General features: G+C 41.4%; 1 protein-coding gene across 3 annotated transcripts in view; it reads left to right on the forward strand.

The window, feature by feature from the left end:
* The window catches only part of YY1 (YY1 transcription factor), a 38,083-nt gene that overhangs the window by 8,983 nt on the left and 5,494 nt on the right, over window positions 1-23,606 (forward strand). For 2 of the 3 annotated variants that reach the window (XR_012159561.1, XM_073349644.1), the window contains exons 2-4: window positions 278-328; window positions 6,909-7,071; window positions 18,970-19,030. Coding sequence is in view for 2 of the 3 variants with exons in the window: in XM_073349644.1 (XP_073205745.1) it covers window positions 278-328; window positions 6,909-7,071; window positions 18,970-19,030 (275 nt within the window). In the remaining variant the exon portion in view is untranslated. The remainder of the gene's footprint in view (window positions 1-277; window positions 329-6,908; window positions 7,072-18,969; window positions 19,031-23,606) is intronic. The other variant, XM_073349643.1, reaches the window with a different exon arrangement.

Consider the following 23,606-nt stretch of genomic DNA (forward strand, 5'->3'; position numbering starts at 1 on the left):
CTGATCTAAGTTCTAATTTTCAGTCCTTCATTAATGGTGCATATGTGAATGAGGGGAAGAACACACATTTTCAGCATTTGCTTAGTAGCTGAAGTTGTTGTGTTCTGCTTTGCGTAATGCAATTTTATTGGCTTAGTTCTCGAAAATAAAATCTTGTGTGTGGGCATAGACGTGTGCACAAAAACACTCCTTTTGGTGCCTTACACACATGGTCTACTCTTTATTACCATTCTCACTCCATTTTTTGACTTCCCATTTCCTTTTTTGTTTTTACCAGGTGGCCTTCAAGATCAGCCCCAGGTGAAGTGTCACAAAATATTATGTGGAGGTGACAAATGTTTGAACTGTTTGTTTGGCTGGGGAGGAGCACACAGCAGACTGGTCACCCCAAACCAGTGAGGTTTCTGGTTACTGCTGCAATGTGTGTATTTTGTAATAATTATAAGTGCTGTAAGAGCTTTTGTGCAAGGTGGACTGCATACTACCTTGACCGCTAATGGGTAGTCCATGTTAATGGAGGGTGAAGTCACAGTACCAACCAGTTCCCAAATCCTCACACTGTGGCTTTCTTCTCCCTTCCACTGGATGTTTGGTGACCTGGAGAGTTAATGTAAGTGTCGTTGTCATGTTTCATGGTGGCCTCACATAAATGTTGAAGTCAAATCATGGCAAGATCAATATGTGCAGCACTTAATCAATTCATACATCATCTAGTGATGTGATAATCAGGTTGGGTGACCTGGGCAGAGAAGAACCCTGTTCACAATACGTGCAATGCACATTACACACAACCCAGCAGTCAATTAGGTAAACAGTAGGTGAGGCAGAATGGAACTTATAACAAGAGGTTTGGCACATAACTAGAGAATTTAGCAAGCTAGCAACAATTTTCTTCCAAACATAATAACTAAGAAGCCATTTTGCCAGAAGAGATCAACGAGCAGTGGCCACAGATGTGCTGTACCAGTCCTGCCACACAAATCTGCTTGTATGTCTTTTAACCATTCTTGCCATTGTCCAGGACAATGCAGAAAGTCAGCATGTTGCAGGAGATTGTGATTCTGGTGACAAGGCTTGAAGAGACTATTACTATTAGCAGATGGTCCTGTGTATTCCTCAGCCACTGAATTCATTCTTTACCACAGAATTTTATTCCAAAATTTTAACTTTTTTAAACCAAACATTCTAATCTTGTGATTATGAAGATAACATTGAAAAGGTGAACTGAGAATAAGATGATGGAATGTTGTCTTTCCGAGTTTACAGAAGGCCTGAAACAATAGCTCTTAGATGCATGTGCCCTGCATCTCAGTCAGGAGATTCAAAGATTGCAAAATTTGTGGCATCTTGGGGATTGGTGGGGGAAGGAGGGATGCAAGAATTTGGCATTTAATGAACCAAGCAACCAGCGACTTTCTGTCCTTGTGCACTCTTAGGAGTTGTCTGCAGCTCCCTTATGTTCTCCAGCTTTCCCAGAAGTGGAATTTATTCCAATTACAGTATGTTCTCCTTGCTCTGTAATCGATAGAGCCAGATAACAGGGCTCTGGAAAAAACAGGTCATGGAAATGAAGGGTATCTACGGAGATCTAAACAAAAATACTGACTGCAAAAGCTAAGAGTTCTTTTCATGGCATTTGGAAGTGTTTGCTACAGAATTTTGTCCTATTGTCCCAGAGTATGGAGGACCCTAATTATCGAACCTAATAAACATGACCATTTCCACTTTTCCTACCAAACCAGCTGGCTGCCACTTGACAAGATATTTGGACAGGGTAATCTCTACCCTTTCACTTTCCAGATAAAATCCAACAGCAGAATGTATCTTGTAATGTTACTGTAATTTAAAATCTGCCGTACACAGTGGAGTTGCACCAAAATCAGTAAAATACGTTGTATGCTAGGGGGTGTCTTCGCAACACAGTTAGCTTGAGCATAACTTAAGTTACTGTTGTGAACACCTTTTCTTCACGATAGTGTCAGTATGAATTTGAAGGTGCCCAGCTTAAGATGTGTATCACCTATATCCACGGTACTTGAACTGTCCAGTAGGAAGAACTTTCACTTCAGGTATGGAGCTTTATCCAAGTATCCTCTCGTGTCCTCAGCAGAGACTCCGGATTCCACTTTGCAAGAGGATGTTTAGCATGATACAGACATCCCAGTGTCTCTCTTGATTCTCTTAAAGGCAGTATCTCTGTATGCCCTCTGTCAGGTTTTTTTGTGTTTGGTTTTTTGTTAGCAGTCATGTCAGCCTGATGAGTACTGGAAGTAGACACTCTCTCCTTAGAGTGCTGGTAGTGCAATTTTCATGCTGATAAAGTGGTTCTTGGTGGGCAAACCTGGCATTTGTCCATGAAGTCACTTCTAGATTCCATAAATCACAGGAGATAGCACATATTAGTCCTGTCCCATGTTACCATTGGAAAAGCTGTGGCACACCTGGCATATGGACACTGTACTAAAATATGTTTAGTCAAATCCAGACTGTTGAGAAAATCGAGATAATCAGGGCTCTCACATGGCTGTAAGGGAAAAAAGTCTTGAAGCCTAAAATATCTAGGGGCATAGCTGGTGTCTGATATACAGGGCTTAGATTGTCTTCACCCATGTCAACTACTGTAGAGTTAGTTGGTGATCAGCATATGGATTAGCCTAGCCCAGGTATGAGGCTCAGTGGTGCTTTACTCACCTGTGTGGTACTAGAACTTCTGGGGGCGTATCCCATGGTTCTTTATGCTGCAGTAAATTGAGCTGCTATATGCATCTTTCCCAGTGAATTGTGGAAGATCTTTTTCTCTTTCTGGACATTGTCAGCAGGGTGGGGAGTGGGAAGGTCCCTTCTGGCCCTGTATATATCTGATTCTGTGAAGACCTTGGGGGACTATTAGCACTAAAGTAGTTTAGCCTGCATTCTCACTACAAGTGGTGGGTTACCAGCAAGAGTGAAAGCCTGACTTGGGCTTTTGTCTATAGCCCCACATGAGCCAGCTAGCAAAGGTTGAAAGCACCAGTAACTTTGGGTGAAAGTTTTGTGTGTGGAAAGGATTGTGGTTAGAGGCAGTCCCTAAGTAAGAACCATGGCTTACAGAGAGATCCTAACAGCAGTAACGGGCTCTTTGGAAATGTATGCTTCCTAAGAAGAAATCTCCCAAACAGCTACTTGGTGGTCGTGTTCATTCACTTACGAAGTATTTTATAATAGAGGTGCAGGCCTGATCTGTTGCTGTCTTGGGGAGGATATTGAATGCTGTAGTGTCTCAGGAACTGCTTTATGCATAGTTATTTTAATTGGTTTTAGGTTACATTGGAAAATTTTCTCACTCTAGGGTACATACTGATGAAATTCCATTGTAAAAACTATAGAAACTACTGTGCTGAAAAACATTTACTACCTACTTGCCAAAAAGAAAATTTTGGGTAAGTTCCCCAGATAGTGTTTTTTGTTTTTGTTTTGTTAGCCTTGTGGCTAAAAAAAATCACTATTTGCTAGGTACCAAAACAAAGTTTTCATGCTTTATGGTAGGCGCACTCGTAGTTACTAGTGTTTTTACTCAGTAATTTACTCATGTAGAACATGGTTTTCAACATATTTGTGGAAATGATCTTAGTTGGCAGGCTCTTCAGAAGGAGAGGCATATCTCTGAGGTAGTCTCTGACAGTTCTGAATTCTTCCCCCAAAGCTGTAAGTAAGCATTATAGAATCTGTGGCTTGTGCTACTAGAAAAAAGGATACTCTTTAGGAATATATGTATACAATTTTCTTATTTACTAGCTCATCTGACATGAGGCTGAAAGTGAAAACTAACCTCTGTCTCTTGTAAATATCGCCAAACTCAGATTGGAAGTTGGGAGAGGGTATAGAACTAGCTAAACAAGAGAGGCTATCAAAATTTGTTCTGCTCCAAGGATTCAGGAAGTTTAAAACTGTATTCAGAAATACATAAAACTTCTAGGAAGTTTATAGTTCTGTTTCTACCTGTCATAAATGTCACTTATTACTGTTCATAAGCTACTAACCATTTGGAAGAACACTGTTGAGCTTGAGGCTTCTGCATTTATAATACCTTCCTAAATTAGAGTGGTGGCTTCTCTTGTAGGTGCTGGAAAACGTATATGTTAAACATTTTGTACTTTCACTTTTAGTTAAATGTGAACAGTATTTTCAGCAGTTACTAGAGACAGAAACATGGAGAATCTGTAATATGAAGAGTAGGAAGACTTTCCAGGTTTTTTTGTTCAATAAGTATATTAGAGCTTTCTATTTATAACTCTTTAACACATTTTTCGAACAAAATGAAAATGTATTTCATTTTTCACCATGAAACATTTAAGTGAACTGCTCTTTGAGCTGGTAGATAAGATTAAACTTCAAACTAGCAGTAACAATTCTAGAAATAGCTTGGTGTGGCATAGTTTAAAAGCAGGCATTACAAATTGGAGAGAGAGTTGTCATTTTGGTGGTATTTTTAAACACAAAGCTAAAAGAAAAGAGAAACTTCCTACAATGCAAGTCTTTTAGTACTCTTTTTTTCTCTTCTCTACCTTACTGAACAAAGGTGGTTTGTTACTTTTTGCATTTTATTGTATTTCTGTGTCATGAATAACTGGAGCATACTAACCCAGGCTAGTTCTTTCTTTTTCCTTGTTTACTGTAGTCTTTCTGCCCCATCTAGTAAATTTTCTTTCTACTTCCTTTGCCTTGCCTTTTCTTAAAACTGGGGGAGCTGTATCTGCCCCCTCTTATGCGGAGTCTTCGCTCTTTTCTGTTGCGCTACAAAGTGGGAGGGAGTTGATATTTTTCTGGTGTGGGTCTGGAGTTCGCTCATGGGACAAAGGTGGCTTGACAGAGCTACCCTAAATAAGCAGTGCAGTGGAAGTAAGATTATACTGGCAAGGAGGTTATTTATAACACTGTACGTACTGGACAGGTATACACTACGGCAGGGATCGACGCTCTGAGATCAATCTACTGGCGGTGAATTTAGTGGGTCTAGTAAAGATTGCTCTCCAGTCAACCCCTGTACTTTACCCCTGATGAAAAGAGTGAGGCAAGTCGATGGGAGATTTTTCTCCTGTCGACCCCCCCATGGTGTTGACTCCAGCTACGTACTTCACGTAGCTGGAGTTATGTAGCGTAGGTCGACTTACCACGGTAGTGTAGACATAGCCACTGTGAGCTGTGGTAGAGGCATTATGAGTAGAATAAAGGTGCCCCATACCTGTTAACATCATACCTGATGTTTCATTACTCTGATCCTCACTGTATTTTGGGAAGGCTCCTTGTGGATGTGGGGGAAAGGGGAGATGGCTCTGGGAGTCTTTCTCCCAGCAGGGAAACACTCTGAGATGAATACTTCCCTAAGGCCCTCTCCAAACTGAAGAGAGCTATTAGCCAGCTCCACCTGCTGGCTCAGGGGCTTTAAAACATCAGTAGAGAAACCAATATCTTCACCACTTCAGCAGGCTTGGGGGTGAGTGGGTAGCAGCACTGGGGACTCCTCCCTGCTCCCCGGCCTGGTGGGAACAGGGAATCCAAAGGAGGATCTGCAGAGCTGGCAGAGAGGAATACTCCCTAATTAGCTTTGTGATCAAAGGTCTGAGTTATCCTGTCGTTTGTTTACACGATGGGATAGGGAAGTGGGAGCACAGTCTGATGTCCATGCTGGAAGAGAGAGCCCCTCAGCATGTGCAGGAGATTTCATTGACTGTCCTTTGCTCTCATGCTGTGTGATTAGGAAGGCAGCCAACAGAGTTGTCTCTACTGATTCATGGATTTTCCTTGTAGGACCTACAAGGAAGGTCTGAAAACCTGCAGTTTAAAGGAAAAACCCTAGAGTTGGCAGGACTGTTGCCAAAGTAGGCAGTAAAGATATCCTATTTAGGCCATGTTTACACTACAAGTTTATTTAAGCATAAGCTTTCGTGACCTACAGCTCACTTCATCAGATGAAGTGCTGGGACTCGGGGCTTAAGCCTGAGCTCCAACCCCCACCCGGGGCAGGGTGCTCGGGCTCTACCCCTCCCCCACACCCTTCAAGTGTCGACAAAGTAGTAACTTTGTTGTCAGAAGAGGGTCATGGTGCAATGAAGTTTGAGAACCCATGGCATAGACGCTTCCTGTACTGATGGAAGGGGTTTTTCCATAGCTGTATGTAATCTACCTCTGAGAGGCAGTAAGTAGGTTGATGGAGGAAGTCTTCTGTTGACTTAACTGCAGCTACTGTGGGGATAGGTTGCACAAGGCAAAACTTTTCATAGCCCTGAGCAATGTAGCTAGGTTGACCTAAGTTTTAGGTGTAGATCAGGCCGAAGTTAGACATATTAGGGTTTGCTGCAGGGAAACAGGTCAGGTATAGGAATGTAGATGTGTTTTTTGTCTTCCATAATCATCTACACACCTATTGGCTCTGGCTACTAAAATTCTCCACCAGATCCTCAGTATTTTGCCTTCAAAGGTGATCTCTGGAGGTGCTTTTACCCAGACACTTTGAGTGTTGTGGCATGCCGGTTTCCTTTTTTCTTTTTTTAATACATACTTTGGCACATTCCAAGATCCACCTTTTCAATGTATGTGTCATCTCTAGGATGTTCCTAGTTATTCCCCAAAACTTGCACTATTGCTAGATCTGTATACACACCTAATTAAAAAGTGTGTGCATGTGTTCATCATGCCTCAGAAAATGTCTATTGTGGCTTTTATAATTTGTGGAACTGATTCCTGTAGACTCCTTACAAGTAGCATAGGAGTCTAGAAGTGCACTGAGATTGGCTGGAGAACAGTAGAATTTTACTTGTTGCAGTATCTAATTTGCATTGAAATACTAGCCATGCAAGATGCATAATGATAGTGTTCATGGTGTTTGATTTAATATATGTAAACCAGCAGGGTAATTTTGTCTATTTCAGATGATAAAAAAGATATTGACCATGAAACAGTGGTGGAAGAACAGATCATTGGCGAGAACTCTCCACCTGATTACTCAGAGTACATGACAGGAAAGAAACTTCCTCCTGGAGGAATACCAGGCATTGACCTTTCAGACCCCAAGCAGCTAGCTGAATTTGCTAGGTAAGTCACAAAAGAGCATCTGTTAAATCTAAATGACTATCATTCCATTGTTTTCTTAAATAAAACCTTCAAAAAAATATGAATACTAGTTGTCAAATTACTTTTGCCTGACTCCATTGTGGCCTATATTACTTCACGTAAAGAGCCTGTGAAACAAGCAGTTAAAGTAACAGGAACTTGGGTCCTTACAACACGGTATTCTTAATACTTAGTTTCCATTTCCCAAAAGCTATAGTCTTTTAAATATTTGATTTTTATCTATGCCAGATAATTTTTTTTTTAATCTTTAGTTTTTTTGTGGCTGACAGGAATCAGATACCTTGAGAAGCTGCATCTTTACACGTGTCCTTACTATTACTGTTTTGAAAGATTACCTGAGGCTAAAAATGCATTTGAGAGAGAAGTGGCTACTTCCTTGTTAGATTTGACAAATCAAATGTGCGACACTCAAAAGTTGTTCAGTACAATAAGAACAGACCAGTAGAGTTCAGTATGAAGATCTATTTATTAGTTTTATTTTCATTCTTGACTACCTCAACCCCTACCAGTGTTTGTGGGTTCTACAACTTGCTGCACTATATCAAATTTAGTTTTCAACAATTGTAAAACTACAAAACCAATCTGATCCTTTTTTTCTTAGTAATGAAGAATATTTTTTATATTGTGTTTATCACAAAAATCCTTAACATCAAAAGAATGGTAAAGGTTGTATAGGTAGCACTTAAAAGTTTAGGAAACATCAGCTCAGGTTGCCTGTGCAATCTTAATTTGGTCCATTGTGCGTATGCATTATGATGCAGCATCTAATTACATGATCAATGACTGGTTGCTTGTATAAGCATCCTTAATTCTGGCATTTCCTAAACTTTGAGCATTTAAGTAATCTTGTTTTTAAAACTGAAATATTAGCCCATGTGGTGTAGTACCACATGATTTGTTAGCAGAGCTTGGGAACATTAGACCCACAGCCCAGATTTCTACCACTTGAGATAATAGCAAAATCAGTAGCAGTAGTCAGCTGTTATCTGTGTATGGGCCAGCCACTAGAGAGGGAAGAGATGAACAGTAGAACCTCAGAGTTACAAGCACGAGAGTCACAAACTGACCAGTCAACCACATACCTCATTTGGAACTAGAAGTACACAATCAGGCAGCAGCAGAGACCACCAAAAAAACCCCAAGTACAGTACTGTGTTAAACGTAAACTACTAAAAAAATAAATGGAAAGCAGCATTTTTCTTCTGCATAGTAAAGTTTCAAAGCTATATTAAGTCAATTTCAGTTGTAAACTTTTAAAAGAACCCTAACGTTTTGTTCAGTTACTAGGCATTTATAACTCTGAGGTTCTACTGTAATTTCTGCCAGTGGGATTCACAGCTGTTTGCTAGACAGCAGGGGAATACTGGGTTCAATTCCAGGTTTTGGTGGGGAGTGTACATAGACCCTTCTGTCTCTGCTCCCTCTATTCCTGTTCCCCTTCCACAGCTCCTGTTGCTCATAGTCTACTTCTGCTTTTGTCATCTCCCTTATGCTGCTTAGGTGCTAGCAGAGTAGCACTGACAAAACAGAATATAGTCTTCCTGCTGTTTCTGGTACCAGAATGGCTCCCCAGCAGCTGGGAAGAACAACTGTGGGGAAAATGTTTGTCTCCATGGTGGGGTATGCTCAAAATCTGAGGATGGTGCATGTGCAGTTCAGCTGGCCTGTAGGAACTGCGTGGCAATAGAGTATGTTCAGTGTATATAAAATCTGACTGTAAGGCTGCTAGCTTCCACCAGCCTTTACCGAAAATGTGCAAACTGCAATTTTTTTCCCCCAAAATTCTTATATGTTGGCCAAATTTGTGCAGATTTTTCCAAGGATAGCAAAAAGTACATTGCTGACATGTTTGGAGCATGGACTTAAAATACGTTAGTCAAAGTGTGGAGGTACTGGAGCGTTTCAATTAAATGGTGGTAAGAATTTTTTAATATGGGCAAAAATATTTTTTTTTCCCTATCCTTATTCTAGGAAATGGTTCAACTGTGGGATTTATTTATTTACGTATTTATTTGAAACTTTTTCCAGTAAGTCAGCCTGCAGCAGACATGAAAAAGTTCAGCCTGAACATTAACTACAGGTGGTTCCACCTGTGTGGCTTATAATATTACATAACTACTTATGAAGTGTTGGTGTATATATTCCTACATTTGCTATTGATCATAATAAACTAATTGCAGAAAATAAGATTACAAGAAAAACACTTGCTTTGATCTTAACTTATGTCAGCATTATCTAGAATTTTTGTCAAAGCAAGTTTAGTTCTGTATGCTATGCCGCATTTACATATTGCTGTGGGTTGCATCCATCAGGCTAGTATCTGGGTGTTCATTTGTTTTTAAAATGAATTTAAATGTTTGGTTCTGTTGTGCTACTTTATAACTGAGTGTGGTTACCTGCTACAGAATTTATTTAATGCTCCTCTGGATTTTTTTAATGTGAATTACTCTTGCAAATGCTGAATTGTTGCTATACTGTGGCTTGTCTGACTACTCAAACTGTTCTCTTATTGATGAATTGTCTGTTGCCAGGTTTAGAGTTTGAGGTTTTTAGCTCTAACTGCCACATGGCTGCTTCTGTTGGGTCTTTTTACTAAAAAAAAGAAAAAAAGAAAAAGAAAATAAAAATGTATTGCATATGTTATCTTACAGAGAAGAGACATATAAGCAAATATTGATGATTTCAAGTTAGTTCATAACTTTTTTGCTATCCTAGAATTTTTAGCAAGTAGCATTATGAATCTAATGGGTAAATTAAGTTTTTGAGCATACAGTTGCTATTCAGATTTTCCTTGAAGTCAGTTATGTCTTTAAAATTATTCCATCTGTTTTTATACTGGAGCCATTCCTGTGGTATCTGAACACATTAGGAATACTGTCAAAATTGACAAGCCTCAAACTTGACTTACCAACCATTGTGTTCATCACTGTCAGGAAAACCCAACCATGTCATTACCTACTAGTATAATTGTGTTTTATATGAAGAATAGGATGGACAAAACCTTCCTAAAAAGTGAATGCTTTGAGGTTTTCAGTCAGTAGAGAATCGCTTTCAAGAACTCTCCTTTTTGTTACCACCTTTGCTGTTGTGTTGTAAGTTTTTTTTATAGGGCCAGTTTTAGAGAGAACTAGTGACATACTATTGTATAATTCAGTTTTATAAAACTATGGATGGATCGCACAGTAAACAGGTTTTAATCCTCTGATGCCCATGCATTGCTGTTTAGGGCCTCAGTCCTGTTTGTGTTTGGGTCAATGGCGGGGAATGTCAACTTGAATGATGCAGGATCAAGCTCTAATTTTCCCTTGGTTAAAGTTTACTACTGATGCAGTTTTTATCTTGATTAAGATACCCAAGTGCAAGGAAAGGGAACTCTGAGTACAAAACAAGGACAGAATAAAAAGTGAGAATTGAAATTTGACAGTTGATTAGGGCATATAAAGGGCTTGGAGGCTTGTTTTTGCTATAGTAGCAAATGGTCATATTTAGTGTGTGTGGTTTCTCGTTCATAGCGACTTCACAAAATTTGAGCCATGTTGATGACTTAAGGATTTCTAAAACTTTACTCATCTAGTAACATTTTGAAAGTGACAGTGAACTTGAAATCCAGTCAATTTTAAAGAATTAATGAAATTTACAGAATAAAATTTACCCCTGAGTCCCATTGGCAGTTTTCATGGTTTAACAATCCAGTCATATTTTGCTAGCTTTAAAAATGTTTTCTCTTCCTTGTTGCTGTATATAAGATGCACACAAACTTAAAGGGGAAATGGGAAAACTGGCTAGACAGTGTTATGGAGGCAACCACGGCAGCCCTACATTCCTTAAATTGACAGGAGGATATTCAGTAGTGATTTGCAGAAATCCCCTTTCCAAGTTCACTATTGATGCATCTTTATTGATCCTCGAGAGCAAAGTTCTGAGGCTAAAGTTCATTTCCAAACCCACAGGCAGCTGTGGGTCAGTTAACACTATAGGTGCCCTTGGGTAACCTAGCAGAATTCTTTCATGCTCATCTGTAACATATTCTGCTACTTGAGCCTTTGTTGGGATTGCATTCATGTTTAGTGGTCAACTTCAGACAAGTTTCTGGTATTTAGGACATTCTCCTGTCCCTTTTTTAAAAGATACCATTTCACTTACTCTTTTAAGAACTAATCTCAGAGCATGTGTTGCTGTTACAGTGAATAGGCAGATTGTCCCTTTAAAATGCTTTTTAAAATAGCTGTTGTTGTTGTTCCTTTGTCTCGGATGTATGGAGCAGGAATTTTGGACCCTTGTTTAAACCTTGCAGGAGATAGTACAGCTGTGCCTGAAAGTAGTTCATAAGTTCTAAAATTGCTGAAAATATTGTATATAACAAGTTGCATCAGAATAGTATGATCTGTTGGGTAGCACTATTCAGTTAAGGCGTATTCTGACATGAATGAAAGCATAAACTTTAGTTGTCTTTGTCACTTCCAAATCTTCTTACAAGGTTTATGAAGAGTGCTGGCATTATTTGTTTTTAAACAGGACCAAAAAATATAAATAACTATATACGTCAAACAATGTGACTGATAGCCGATTTTTTTCTCTTCTGTTTGCTTATTACAGACCAACATTTCTGTTGGGGATTTAAAATATAAAAATGTGAATGATTTTAAGCTCTTTACATTGTCAACTATTTAATAGGTCTAACCTATAGATTTTATGTCTTTGCATGGGATGTGAGAATCCTTTTAAATGAAAGACTGAAAATGGAGCATTTTCTAAATTTGGTGTTAAGCGAAACTTATGTTGAAGTGTAGCAATTCCATGATTGTCTGGTACTAGAACCTAGTGGAAGTAAGTAAACAGTAGCTGTAATTCTGGCAGTTATGAACAGTGGTGGCTTATTTTTTGCTTTTTCTTTAAAAAATAAATCCATTTACTTAAACTTAAGTTTAAAAAGTTGGTCTCTGATTTTTTTCTAAGCACTGTTTATGTGGCTGAACTGCTTAGAAACAGCAAAAGTGCAAACTAAGAAAAAGGAAGTAAAATGTGAAGAAAGAAAAAGGGGAAAATATAACGGGTGGGAAGTTGCCACAGGCTTGAGTCTTAGTCATAACGTTCTTCCTTGTTCAGCTTCTCCCTTTTTTTCCCTTTTGGCCCCTCTGTTCTTTCATTCACGTCCTTTCTTCTTTCTCCCCTTCTGCATGCTGTCCAAGCAGTAATCTTCTTCCTCTCCTGCATCCCCTTCACGCCTCCCTAGTGCACTCATTGGATGAGGGCCAGTAGTGGCAACTCTCCTTGCAGTTGACCCCACCTCCCAGAATTAATAGAGCAAAGGAGGGGAAACTTTTAGCTATTGGTCATGTCGACCACTGCCACTTCTGCCACCAACTGAAGTGCTCTGGGCACTCTGTTCCTGGAATGGGGGCAGGCCTAAACTATAGAATTACTTTGCTATAATTACATTGATCAGGGGTGTAGGTTTTTCACATCTGAATGACGTACTTATAGTGACCTAAGCGCCAGTGTAGATGGTGTATGTCAGCGGGAGAGCTTCTCTTGACTGCATAGCTACTGCTTCTTGTGGAGATCGTTAATCCTATGCTAACGGGAGAATTCTTTCCCATTGGTGTAGAGTCTTCATGAAGGTGGTACAGCTGCATTGGTGCAGCTATGCTGCTGCAGTTTTAAGTGTAAACCTGCCCTAAATCTCCTAGGTTAATAGCCTTAAAGACGTCTGTGATTGTTATGCTTGAGTGGGTTTTTATCACCAAAAAAGCTTGGAAAGCAGTAAACTAAAAAAACCTTGTTTCCTCACAAAAATGGCGCATTTGTACGTTCATTTCAAAATAAGACACCTTGTTCTGCTCAACTTTGTGAGAATGTGGCCTTCACAGTGCAAAACACGAATTGTTTTCTCTATTTGCAACAGAAATGATAATTGCATTTTCCAGGGCCTTGAATTGAAGGAGAAATTCTTATTGCATTTTATTGCATCTCTACCTTACTCTGATCCAACTATGCTAAAACACTACCTAGAAACACCAGGTTTAAAAACTCTTTAAAGATCATAGATTGTATTAGGGTAGCTTTGTACCACTCTCGTGGTGCAAAATTTAAAAATGACTTCCTAAAGACCAAAATCTCCTTTTTTCTAATAAATTTAAATATAAAGTTGAGTTCTTGCAGTAGCAATTGTTCACTAGGATTCCATTCTTGGTGCACACGTGCTCTAGGTACACAAAATTAGGTTCTTTGGCCAGCAGTGTCTGATGGGGCCACATCTGTGCCCTAGATGTCCTTATACCCCTTCTTGGGGCTTAAAGGGCAGAGCAGGCCCAACCTCCATTTTTTACCGTGCACGGCAGTGAGATGGAACTCCCCACCTACTTCTCTGAGCACCATGCTATTTTTAGTACTGGTTAGTCTTGTTGCCCCGGTGCAACCCATGCGCACACAGATTCCTTATTTTACACATGTTCTATTTCTTAGGCTAGACCACCACCTCAGGGACTCTAGAAGAATGGTAGAAGCAAAATCTTCATGGTTTAAAACCTGCCTTAATGTGAAGCTTCAGCGCCACTTAATGATACACACTCTAGGTGCCCATTTAGTTTGAGGATACAGTCCTAAGTGGTGTACTGTATGTTGCTCACTTCAAGTGCACTCAAAAGTGTGAGGATATCTCTTGGAGCACTCAAAACAAGCCTCCTTGGACACAGTTAGACCTCAGTTGACTGGTCATTCCCTATGAAAGAGTTCCCTGGTGAGCCCAGAGTCCATGCGAAGCTTTTGAGCTTCATCGACCAAGAGATGTGGTCATCTGCCTTCATTCCAGCTTCTCATGGCTAGGAAGGAGCAGTGCTCCAGAGCTGACCCAAGATATAGGTACCCTAAGTCTTTTGCCTTGACCCATAAGTCTGATTCATCTCTGGCTCAACAATCAGCCTGAGAGGGGTCCCTTTGGCACCCTGGTACACTGGCAATAACCACTAAAGCTATGGACTGCATCTCCCTCGGAACCAGTCCTTTATCTCCCAGGGCTCCTGTTCAGGTAACCTCACAAATGTGTTCCAAGTGTCCAGTGGATTGATACCTATTGGGTCAGTACACTGGGCATATAAGGTACAGTGATTTTTTTTTTCATCTGTGTGCTCAGTACCAGAGTCTCCTCTCGCTGAGAGCTTGAAAGATGGTGATGACTAATCCACCTTGGCCAAGTATTTTTTTTGAAGTGGTGACATAAATGCACTCAAGACAGCATTATACATCAGCCAGTCGTTTTTGAGCCATACCCTACATATCTGGCAATAAAGTGTGACTGCTCTGTCCATTCATCAAAACATCAAGAAGACTTGCAAAATCTGGTTGTGTTGCAGACTTGCTGGCAACTCATGGGCATTAGTGTTGCAACCTTACGGATAGCTACCAATGCCCTAATGATTACACCTGCTTAATACTGTGAAGCACCTTAGGGCTCCAGTTGTCATTGTGACAAGTTGGACTCAGTGATCAATTCTGCCTTGCATACATCAGTGGTACAACCCAGACAACTCCAGTTTCCGACATTCCAGTCCTGGCTGGAATTGCTTCCCCAGTAATTAGGAATAAGGCAAGGCCCTGGCCTCATTACTGTGCACAGCCAACTATCAAGACAGCTTACTTCATAATTTTATCTCAAAGTCATATCAGAAACACTGAAATAGTTGACCCTATCAGACAACCTTTCTAAGGCACAGTGGCAACAGGTACTGCAGGACTATATTTTTGGAGCAATGGCACATGTCTTGGCAGTTAGACAACTCAGATCTATGTTTCCTAGGCTCTCAGGATTAGCTCTCTCAAGCCCTTCAGAATAACCATATGAACCAAAAGATCCTTTTTTGTTACAATGGGATGTGTTGTGGTCATGGGCAGTTTAATTTGCATCTTTACCATTGGGTCTTCCTGAGCGTCCCATCCTGCTCCTATGCAGCTCAAGAACTATGTGCTATTTGGTTATAGAATGCCCTCTTTATCATATTGATGGTGGGTGGATGCACTTAAGAGTGACTACATCACATACCCACCATCTAATTCATTTTTTGTGCCATCAAAAGCCATATACCAGAAGAAGAAAAAGCATCAGCTACCAAGCTGTTGGTGTGGCAGGTCAAGAAGATATCTCTAGTACTGAATTAACCTACTACTTGCTTAGGGAGAGCACAACAGAGCCACAGCACTCCTGACAGGATGACCCCTGTCTTGGAAGCCATGTATTCCTTGTCTGCATCCCTGTTGGGGCACAATAGGGACTCCTCCTTCCATCCCTTTTGGGCTGTACAATGTGAATCAGAAAGGGATCTATAAGGGACAGCAGTAAATGACTTAGGGCTCATGGGGAATATCCTTCTTGATTTTTACATGCACACCCCTATGTGTCCCTCAATCCAGTATCCATACCCTTTTCAGCTCTGGCTTGACTAGACACCCAAGGGAATGTAGCTGTATTCATGCAAGCCTGAGTAATCTGCCTCCTTGTGGATTAGATACTGCTGCCCAAAGAGGCAGTCAAGATAACAAGTCAAGTCAGCTAGTGCAGCCTTAGAGCCTCAAAAAGTATCAGGAGGAAAGTGATGAATGCTATAAGGGGAAGAATGAGGCAGTAAATTAACATTGTCTTTAGCTGATGACTTCAAGGCATTCCAGGACCTCATCAGATCTATGGCAGAGACTCTAGATACACTCTAGAAGTGGTGCAGGAGAAACCTTTCAAACTCCTGCACATTTTACACACTTCCATTGTTGACAGGCTCGTCTTGCTTATAAATGAGGATCAGCCCACAGAAGACCTGCGACATGCGCTAGCTTCTGTTTTGGCCACATCCAAGTGGGCTGACAGGAGATTCCACATCCCTTCCAAAGAACTTTGAAGTACTTTTATTCCCACTCAGTATCAAAATTGTTTCTGGAAGCTGCGGTCTAAGAGCAATCAAAGTGGCAGGGATCTCCCAAATCCATATGTAAGGGGAGAGACTTAGAAACTGGACCTGTTTGGATGCAAAGTATTCATTTACCAGCCTCCATATGCCGTTGGATAATTACCAAGTGCTTCTGTCAAAATAAAATTATTTGAATTGAGACACACTGTTTGTAGATAGGCTACCTCGATCACTGAAAAGAACTAAAGACCATCCCCATCTGAGGGATAGCTGATAACCCGCATCCAGTTGCAGGCTGCAGTAAACAATATAGTGGAATATACTTTGTCTATTGTCTAAAAGACCTTACTTTTTCCAATCTTGAGGGATTTTCCAGGGAGGTCCGAACCAAAATTGAGGACCTTTTGAAGTTAACTTTACTTCAAACTGTGGTGAATTCCTCTAATCCTTAAAGGAATCTAAGGTGACTATATTCTCTGGACCTCTTTTCCAGTACAAAGATGGAAGTAAGTGAGACAGGACTTCTTTCAGGTACCGTTTCTGTGCCCACATACTGTTACCATCCTCAGACCTTGGAACTGTCCAGAAAGAAGAGGTTTCAGCCTTTCTCTGGTGCTGCATAGTCTGTTTTTTCCCTAAGAAGCAGGTTTGATGCCATTACCGAGAGCCTGGCAGAACCTTGAGATCTCTTCCCTTCTGTCTCTCTTCCCCTGCCACCCCCCACCTTGGCAACTATCTCTTTTTATTTTTGGTAAGTTTGGACTCAGATCAACTCAGACTACTGAGTCTTGGAAATAGTAAACAATGGATATTCTATCCAATTCCAGTCTCTTTCTGACCTGTTAGCCCCATTCCCCATCTTTTTTTTTTCTTCTTTTTTTTGAGGGACCATTTTCACAAGATACTGTTCAAACAAAAAGTGGACTCCCTTCTACAATTTGGAGCAGTGGAGGAGGGACTCAAAGATATAGGACAAGGGGTTAGTCCCATTATCTTTCTCATCCCAAAGAAAAACAAAGGACTAAAACAATCCTTGGATGCATAAACGGGAATCTTGGGTCAGACCAGAGGTTTTTATCTCTGTTTTTGGCACTGGTGCAACTGCTGCTAGAAATACTGTCCAGTTCTGGTATCCACGATTAAAGAGGATGTTTGTAGATTAGGGAGGGTTCAGAGAAAAGCCACAAGAATTTCTAAAGGATTAGAAAAGCTGCCATTATAGTGATTAGACTCAAGAAGTTCTCTTTATTTAGCTTAATAAAGAGAAGGGTAAGAGGTAATTGATTAGTCTATAAATATCTACTTGGAACAAATATTTAATATTGGGCTCTTCAATCTGGCAGAGAAAAGTATAACACGATCCAATGACTGGAAGTTGATGTTAGACAAATTCAGGGTGGAAAGAAGGGGTACATTTTTATCAAACTCAAAAATTGTGGTGGATTCTCTATCGCTGGCAATTTTTAAAAATCACGATTGGATGTTTATCTAAAAGATAAGCGCCAGGAATGATTTTGGAGAAGTTCTGTGGCCTGTTATCAAGTGGTCAGGCTAGATCGGGGTGGGCAAACTTTTTGGCCTGAGGGCCACATCAGGGTTGCGAAACTTTATGGAGGGCTGGGTAGGGAAGGCTGTGCCTCCCCAAACAGCCTGAACCCCGCCCCCTGACTGCCCCCCTCAGAACCTCCAACCCATCCAAACACCACCACCCCCTGCTCCTTGTCCCCTGACCGCCCCCTCCCCCGTCTGACTGTCCAGAACCTCTGCCCCATCCAACTGCCCCCTGACAGGCCCCCTGGGACTCCCACACCTATCCATCCACCCCCCTGTTCCCTGACTGCCCCAACCACTATCCACCCCTGACTCCCTCCCCCTCCACCCCATCCAACTGATCCCTGACTGCCGCACCCCCCGGGACCGCCTGCCCATTGTCCAGTCCCTCCCCGGCCCCTTACCACACTGCCACCCTGCCCGGCAGGAGTGGCAAGCCAGAGCACCGGCGGCGCACTGTGCTGAGGCTGCAGGGCAGAGGGGATAGCAGGGGAGGAGCTGGGGTAGCCTCCCTGGCCGGGAGCTCAGGGGCCAGGCAAGACGGTCCCGTGGGCCGTAGTTTGCCCATCTCTGGGCTAGATAATCAGAGTGGTCCCTTCTGGATTTGGAATCTATAAGAGTTGAAACATTAAAGGTCTACAAGTTCATCCAGTGTTTCAAGTTCAGAATGGTGACTCTGACCTCTATAGTTCCCTCATTAAATACTTCAAGACTGTTTTGTGGTTCTCAATCTGCAAGATGCCTGTTTTCAGGTATCCATTCGTCCAGCCCACAAGAAACTATTTGGGTTCCTAGTGACAACATCTCTGTCAGTACAGGTCGTCTGCCCTCTCCACAGCTCTGCACTTGAACGATAGAGATTGCACTACAGTACTTGTATTTTTCAATTCACCTCATACTATTTTTTCTTTTTTACAGTGCAAATATTTGTAATAAAAAATAAAGTGAGCACTGTACCCTTTGTATTCATGCTGTAATTGAAATCTGTATATTTGGAAACATAGAAAAATATCCAAAAATATGTATAATTTAAATTGGTATTCTGTTCAACAATGCGTTGAAACCTGTGATTAATTGCAACTATTTTTAATCTAGTTTTGTGTTTCTTGCTTGTTAACTGCAATTAATTGACAATCATACTTTTAAATGTACAGTGTTCTGTATCTGAAAGTTGCTTATATAAAGATCTTCAGATTTGAAAGTTCGTGTTGTATGGACTAAATTGCTTTTTCAAAATGCAAAAATATACTGTTACGGTATTTTTTTTAATTTTAATATAGCCTCACTACAGCATTAAACTCCAAGCACAGTCGATGTGTATGTAACTTGCAGGATTTTTTTTAATATTAAAGCAAACCATTTTAGGAAGGTTGCTTCTACACACTTATCAGTGTTTTCTTCTTTGTTTTGTAAGAATGAAGCCACGAAAAATTAAAGAAGATGATGCTCCAAGAACGATAGCATGTCCTCACAAAGTAAGTGAAACTCTCTGAACTTAAAGCATTTCAGTGATTAGTCACTTGTGGAAATGAATTTTGTGTGGCTAGCTTTTTTCTATTAGGGTAGGAATAGCTGAATATTTGTATTAAAGCTAAATATTGAGGCCTATTACTTTAAATACAGTTGCCTCTCTTTAGGTGCTTTCCAGATGCCAAAAGATTTCCTCAACTCTTTCTACACAGTGTGAATGTCATAACACAAAAGGGAATCTTGTATGCATGTAAGGTAATCATAGGAGTATGGCAGGACCCTTTGTCCCAGTAATGTAATTTTCTGTCACTCTATGAAATACCTCATTAATCCTCTAGACTCAACCCAAACTATATTCCTTTAAGTTTCTGTACTGCTGTGACTCACACCTGGCTCATGATATTGATAACGTGAAAGATCATTGGAGAACTTTTATTCAATAAAGGTCAAGGGTATGTCTGTGTTGCAGCGGGGAGCTAGCCTCCCAGCTCCGGTATACGGATTTGTGCTAGAAATAGCTGTGTGGACGTTGTGGCACTGGCAGAAGCACCTGAGCTCAAGCTACTCTTGGAGGAATTCTGTGCCACGGCACAATGCAGAAATTTGCATAAATTAATGTTATGCATGCAGAATTTCCTTTTTTCCTCATAGAAATGGGCTGCAGAGATGTTGGCCGCCACTAGAGGCCACTGGACCTGGCACAGGGCTAGGGGGAACAGGCGGGAACTGGAGGGTTCCCAATAGCTGCAGTTCTCAGCATGTCCTGAAGGAAGGAGGTGGCGGCATGCAAGTCTTGGACCCAGCATCAGGCTGTTTCTCCCTCTGGTCTTGGAGGGTGAGAGTGTCTGGGCGGGGGTGAGTGTCTGGCCCCCTAGCTGGGCTCTGGGAGGGAAGGGGGCAGAGAAACTGAGTTGTCGTAGGGGTTTCTTTAACTCTCTACTTGTGGGTGAATTTTTGCTGGCAGGTATCTTGAAATAAATTACCAAATAATTGAAACTGGCATGATTATATAGTGGTGTTCTTAACAAAATCTGCAGAATTTTAAAATATTGTGCACATAATTCCCCCAGGAGCAGCTCAAGCCCACCTTGGTGCCAAGCTTGTCCGGATAGTGTGAGCCTCCGCCAGTGCCACAATGTCCACATGGCTATTTCTAGCACATTAGTGTGAGCCCCTCTAGCACAAGTTTCTATCCACGCTGTAAGGCTGGCTCCCAGCTGCAGTGTAGATATACCCCTAGATTAGTGGCTCTCAACCTTTCCAGACTGCGGTACCACTTTAAAGAGTGATTTGTCTTGTGTACTCCCCAAGTTTCACCTCACTTAAAAACTTACGAAATCAGACACAAATGTAAGTGTCACAGCACACTATTACTGAACAATTGCTTACTTTCTCATTTTTACCATATAATAAAATTAATCGGAATATTAATATTGTACTTACATTTCAGTGTATAGTATACAAAGCAGTATAAACAAATCATTGTCTATGAAATTTTAGTTTGTACTGACTTCACTAGTGCTTTTCAAGTAGCCTGTTGTAAAACTAGGCAAATATCTAGAGGAGTTGATGTACCCCCAGACGTACACGTATCCCTGGTTGAGAACTGCTGCCCTAGACTATTTAATCAGATCTTTTCTGTGGCCACTTCTTAAATAAAGGAGAGCACTCTGGTCCCTACTCTTATGGTTAGCACTTCTATATGTTGTCTTTTGATAGCTACCATACACTATTATGGACAAGGATATTGCAACAATAATTTAGAATACTTATTTGATGGCATGAACCTGTTCTGAAAACTGTCCAAAGTGTATTCCTGAGATCTAGGTGTACCCAGCCTTGATATGAAATCATTACAGGTTGTGGGGCTTGGTTTCTAGATAGTGTGAGCCTAAGAATGTTTGCCTGTGCAGATATTTAATAGTGCACATTACAGATCAGTAACATAGACCGAAGATTTGTTCCTTACTAGCCTCGAGCCCAAGCATCCAGTCTGGGAACACTGAGTTCCTATTCAGGCTCTATATGTTGACTTTCTAATCCAGGGGTGGGCAAACTTTTTGGCCCGAGGGCCACATCTGAGTATGGAAATGGTATGGTGGGCTCACGAAATTGGGTTTGGGGCGCAAGAGGGGGTGAGGGCTCTGAGGTGAGGCCAGAAATGAGGAGTTCAGGATGCAAGTGAGGGCTCCGGCTGGGGGTGCAGGCTCTGGGGTGAGGCTGGGGATGAGGAGTTTGGGGTGCAGAAGGGTGCCCTGGGCTGGGACTGAGGGGTTTGGAGGGCGGGGTGGGGCAGGGGGTTGGGGCATGGGAGGGGCTCCAGGAAGCAGCAGCGTGTCTCCCCTCTGGCTCCTACGTGGAGCTGCAATCAGGCGCCTCTGCATGCTGCCCTGTCCACAGGCGCCACCCCTGCAGTTCCCATTGGCCATATTCTTGGTCAATGGGGGCGGCGCTTAGGGTGGGGGCAGCGTGCGGAGCCCCCTGGCTGCCCCATGTGTAGGAGCCAGAGGGAGGACATGTTGCTGCTTCCGGGAGCCACGCAGAGCCACAGCAAGCATGCACAGTGCAGCACCCGACCCTGCTCCCCAGTGGGAGCTTGAGGGCCAGATTAAATCAGCTGGTGGGCCAGATGCAGGCGTGGGTCATAGTTTGCCAACCCCTATTCTAATCCCACACTTTCAGGATGTATGTTCATCTTTCCTTAAAGTTGTACTTGGAGACCCAGAGTTAAGTTATTCTTCCTCTGAGGAGAGATGTTAGTTCTTCACAACTTGAAATCAATCCTGCTCTTATTTCTCTGATTTAATTATACTTCTGATAAACGTTAAGTTGTCTATGTTAAGTGGGAGAAGAAAAGTAATACTTCCTTATTGCTGCTTTTCCACTTCCCCTCCCCAAAAAGTTCCTCTATCAGTATAGAGGTAACTCTTAGGACAACTTTGTTACTTCTGTGTAACCAAGAAATACCTCTTAAGGCTTCCCTTCTCCTTTCCACAGAGTAGTTGGGATTTCAGAGTCAATATAAATAGTTTTTTTTTCATCCCATTCATTTGTGAAGTTTCGTTTTTGAATAAAGACATGGAAATCTTGAAGCCTGTTAGTCAAAGGGATTGTGAAGCCGGTGGGGGAAACTTATTTAGAAGTGGTGGCTCCTTGGTTTTTCAGAACTTAAGACCTGTTCAGATACGGTTATTCCCAGTTTGGCAGAAGTAGCTCCCAAAGAGAGAGCCTGCAGAATTGCAGATTGGAACAAGGAGTCCGGTGGCACCTTAAAGACTAACAGATTTGAGCATGCTCAAATAAATCTGTTAGTCTTTAAGGTGCCACCGGACTCCTTGTTGTTTTTGTGGATACAGACTAACACGGCTACACCCTGGTAGATTGGAAGGTGGATCGCTCAATCAGTTGCTGTTTTCAAACTTGCACTCCTCATGCAGTTGTATGGTACTACCAGTTCTGGTTTATTTTCATGTACACTTCAAAATTCATATGGAATCTGAAACTCCTTAACAAAACTTAAGAATTTATTAAAGTTTCTGATATGCTTTGAGGGACCTTTGACAACAGGGAAGCCCTGGTAGCGCAGTTAATTTAACTGGGTTGAATTTGTAAGAAAGGTTTCTGTCTTTATCATGAAATACAGTCTTCATCCCACAAATCCATTGCCCCAACTTTTATGCTGGATAGTAGAGGTGATTTTTTTGGTATGAGTGACTAAGAAAGTCATCTGGTTAGATCTTCTGTGTATGTAGGGCCTGAAGAAATCAGTTTTATTGTGGATTTTTGGATTTGTTTTGATTTCGGTTTTTTGGTTTTTTTAATAATTCCACGTTTATGGTCTTTTTAAATAAAAATTGTTTGATACATTGACCCCAATTTAAGTAGCCTTACTGTAAATGCATTCAAATGTTCAGAATTGGATTGCAATGGGAAAAATTGATCTTACACACAAAAAAAACCCTACAATTTAAACAAAACGTCCGGCAGATATACAGTATAAGGTAAAAGGAATACATTTTAAATTGCTTTTTAAAGTCGCACTCATTAATATGACCAAACTGACAATTGTGAACAGTAACACAAGAAGTCCACAAAACTGGTGGGAGTGTCTGCACAGTCTCTCTTTAAGCCGAGCACTCACCAGCCTGCACACTTGTTCAGACAGCAGCTACTGCAACCACTCCTGAGCCAGAGGCTGGTGTACAGACAAGTGCCCCCTCGTTCTCCCATGTGCCCCCCCCTCGCTCAGTGGAGACTGGGCACACCAGTGAGGGGAAGGAGACACCCCAACATCAGCCCCCACCCTGGACTGGCTCTGCACATCAGATCAGAAGGTTTGACTCTTAGCCTGCCTGCCCCTTTGATCCAAGTGCTGGGGAGAGCAGAATTCCACATTAATGTTTTGATTCTGTCCATGTTCTCAGTAATGCAGATTTCATAGGGCCCTATGTATGGTAATTAGCCAAAGAGGCATTTGGGGACTTTTTCATAATCCAGTTGGTTTATTTTTGATGTAATGGTTTATGTATGAAATATAAAGCCTCTAGATTATTAACATTGTAGCTAGTCTTCGTCCTTTTG

This window comes from Lepidochelys kempii, chromosome 6 (assembly GCF_965140265.1).
Source record: "Lepidochelys kempii isolate rLepKem1 chromosome 6, rLepKem1.hap2, whole genome shotgun sequence".
In the NCBI taxonomy this organism is placed as follows: Eukaryota; Metazoa; Chordata; order Testudines; family Cheloniidae; genus Lepidochelys; species Lepidochelys kempii.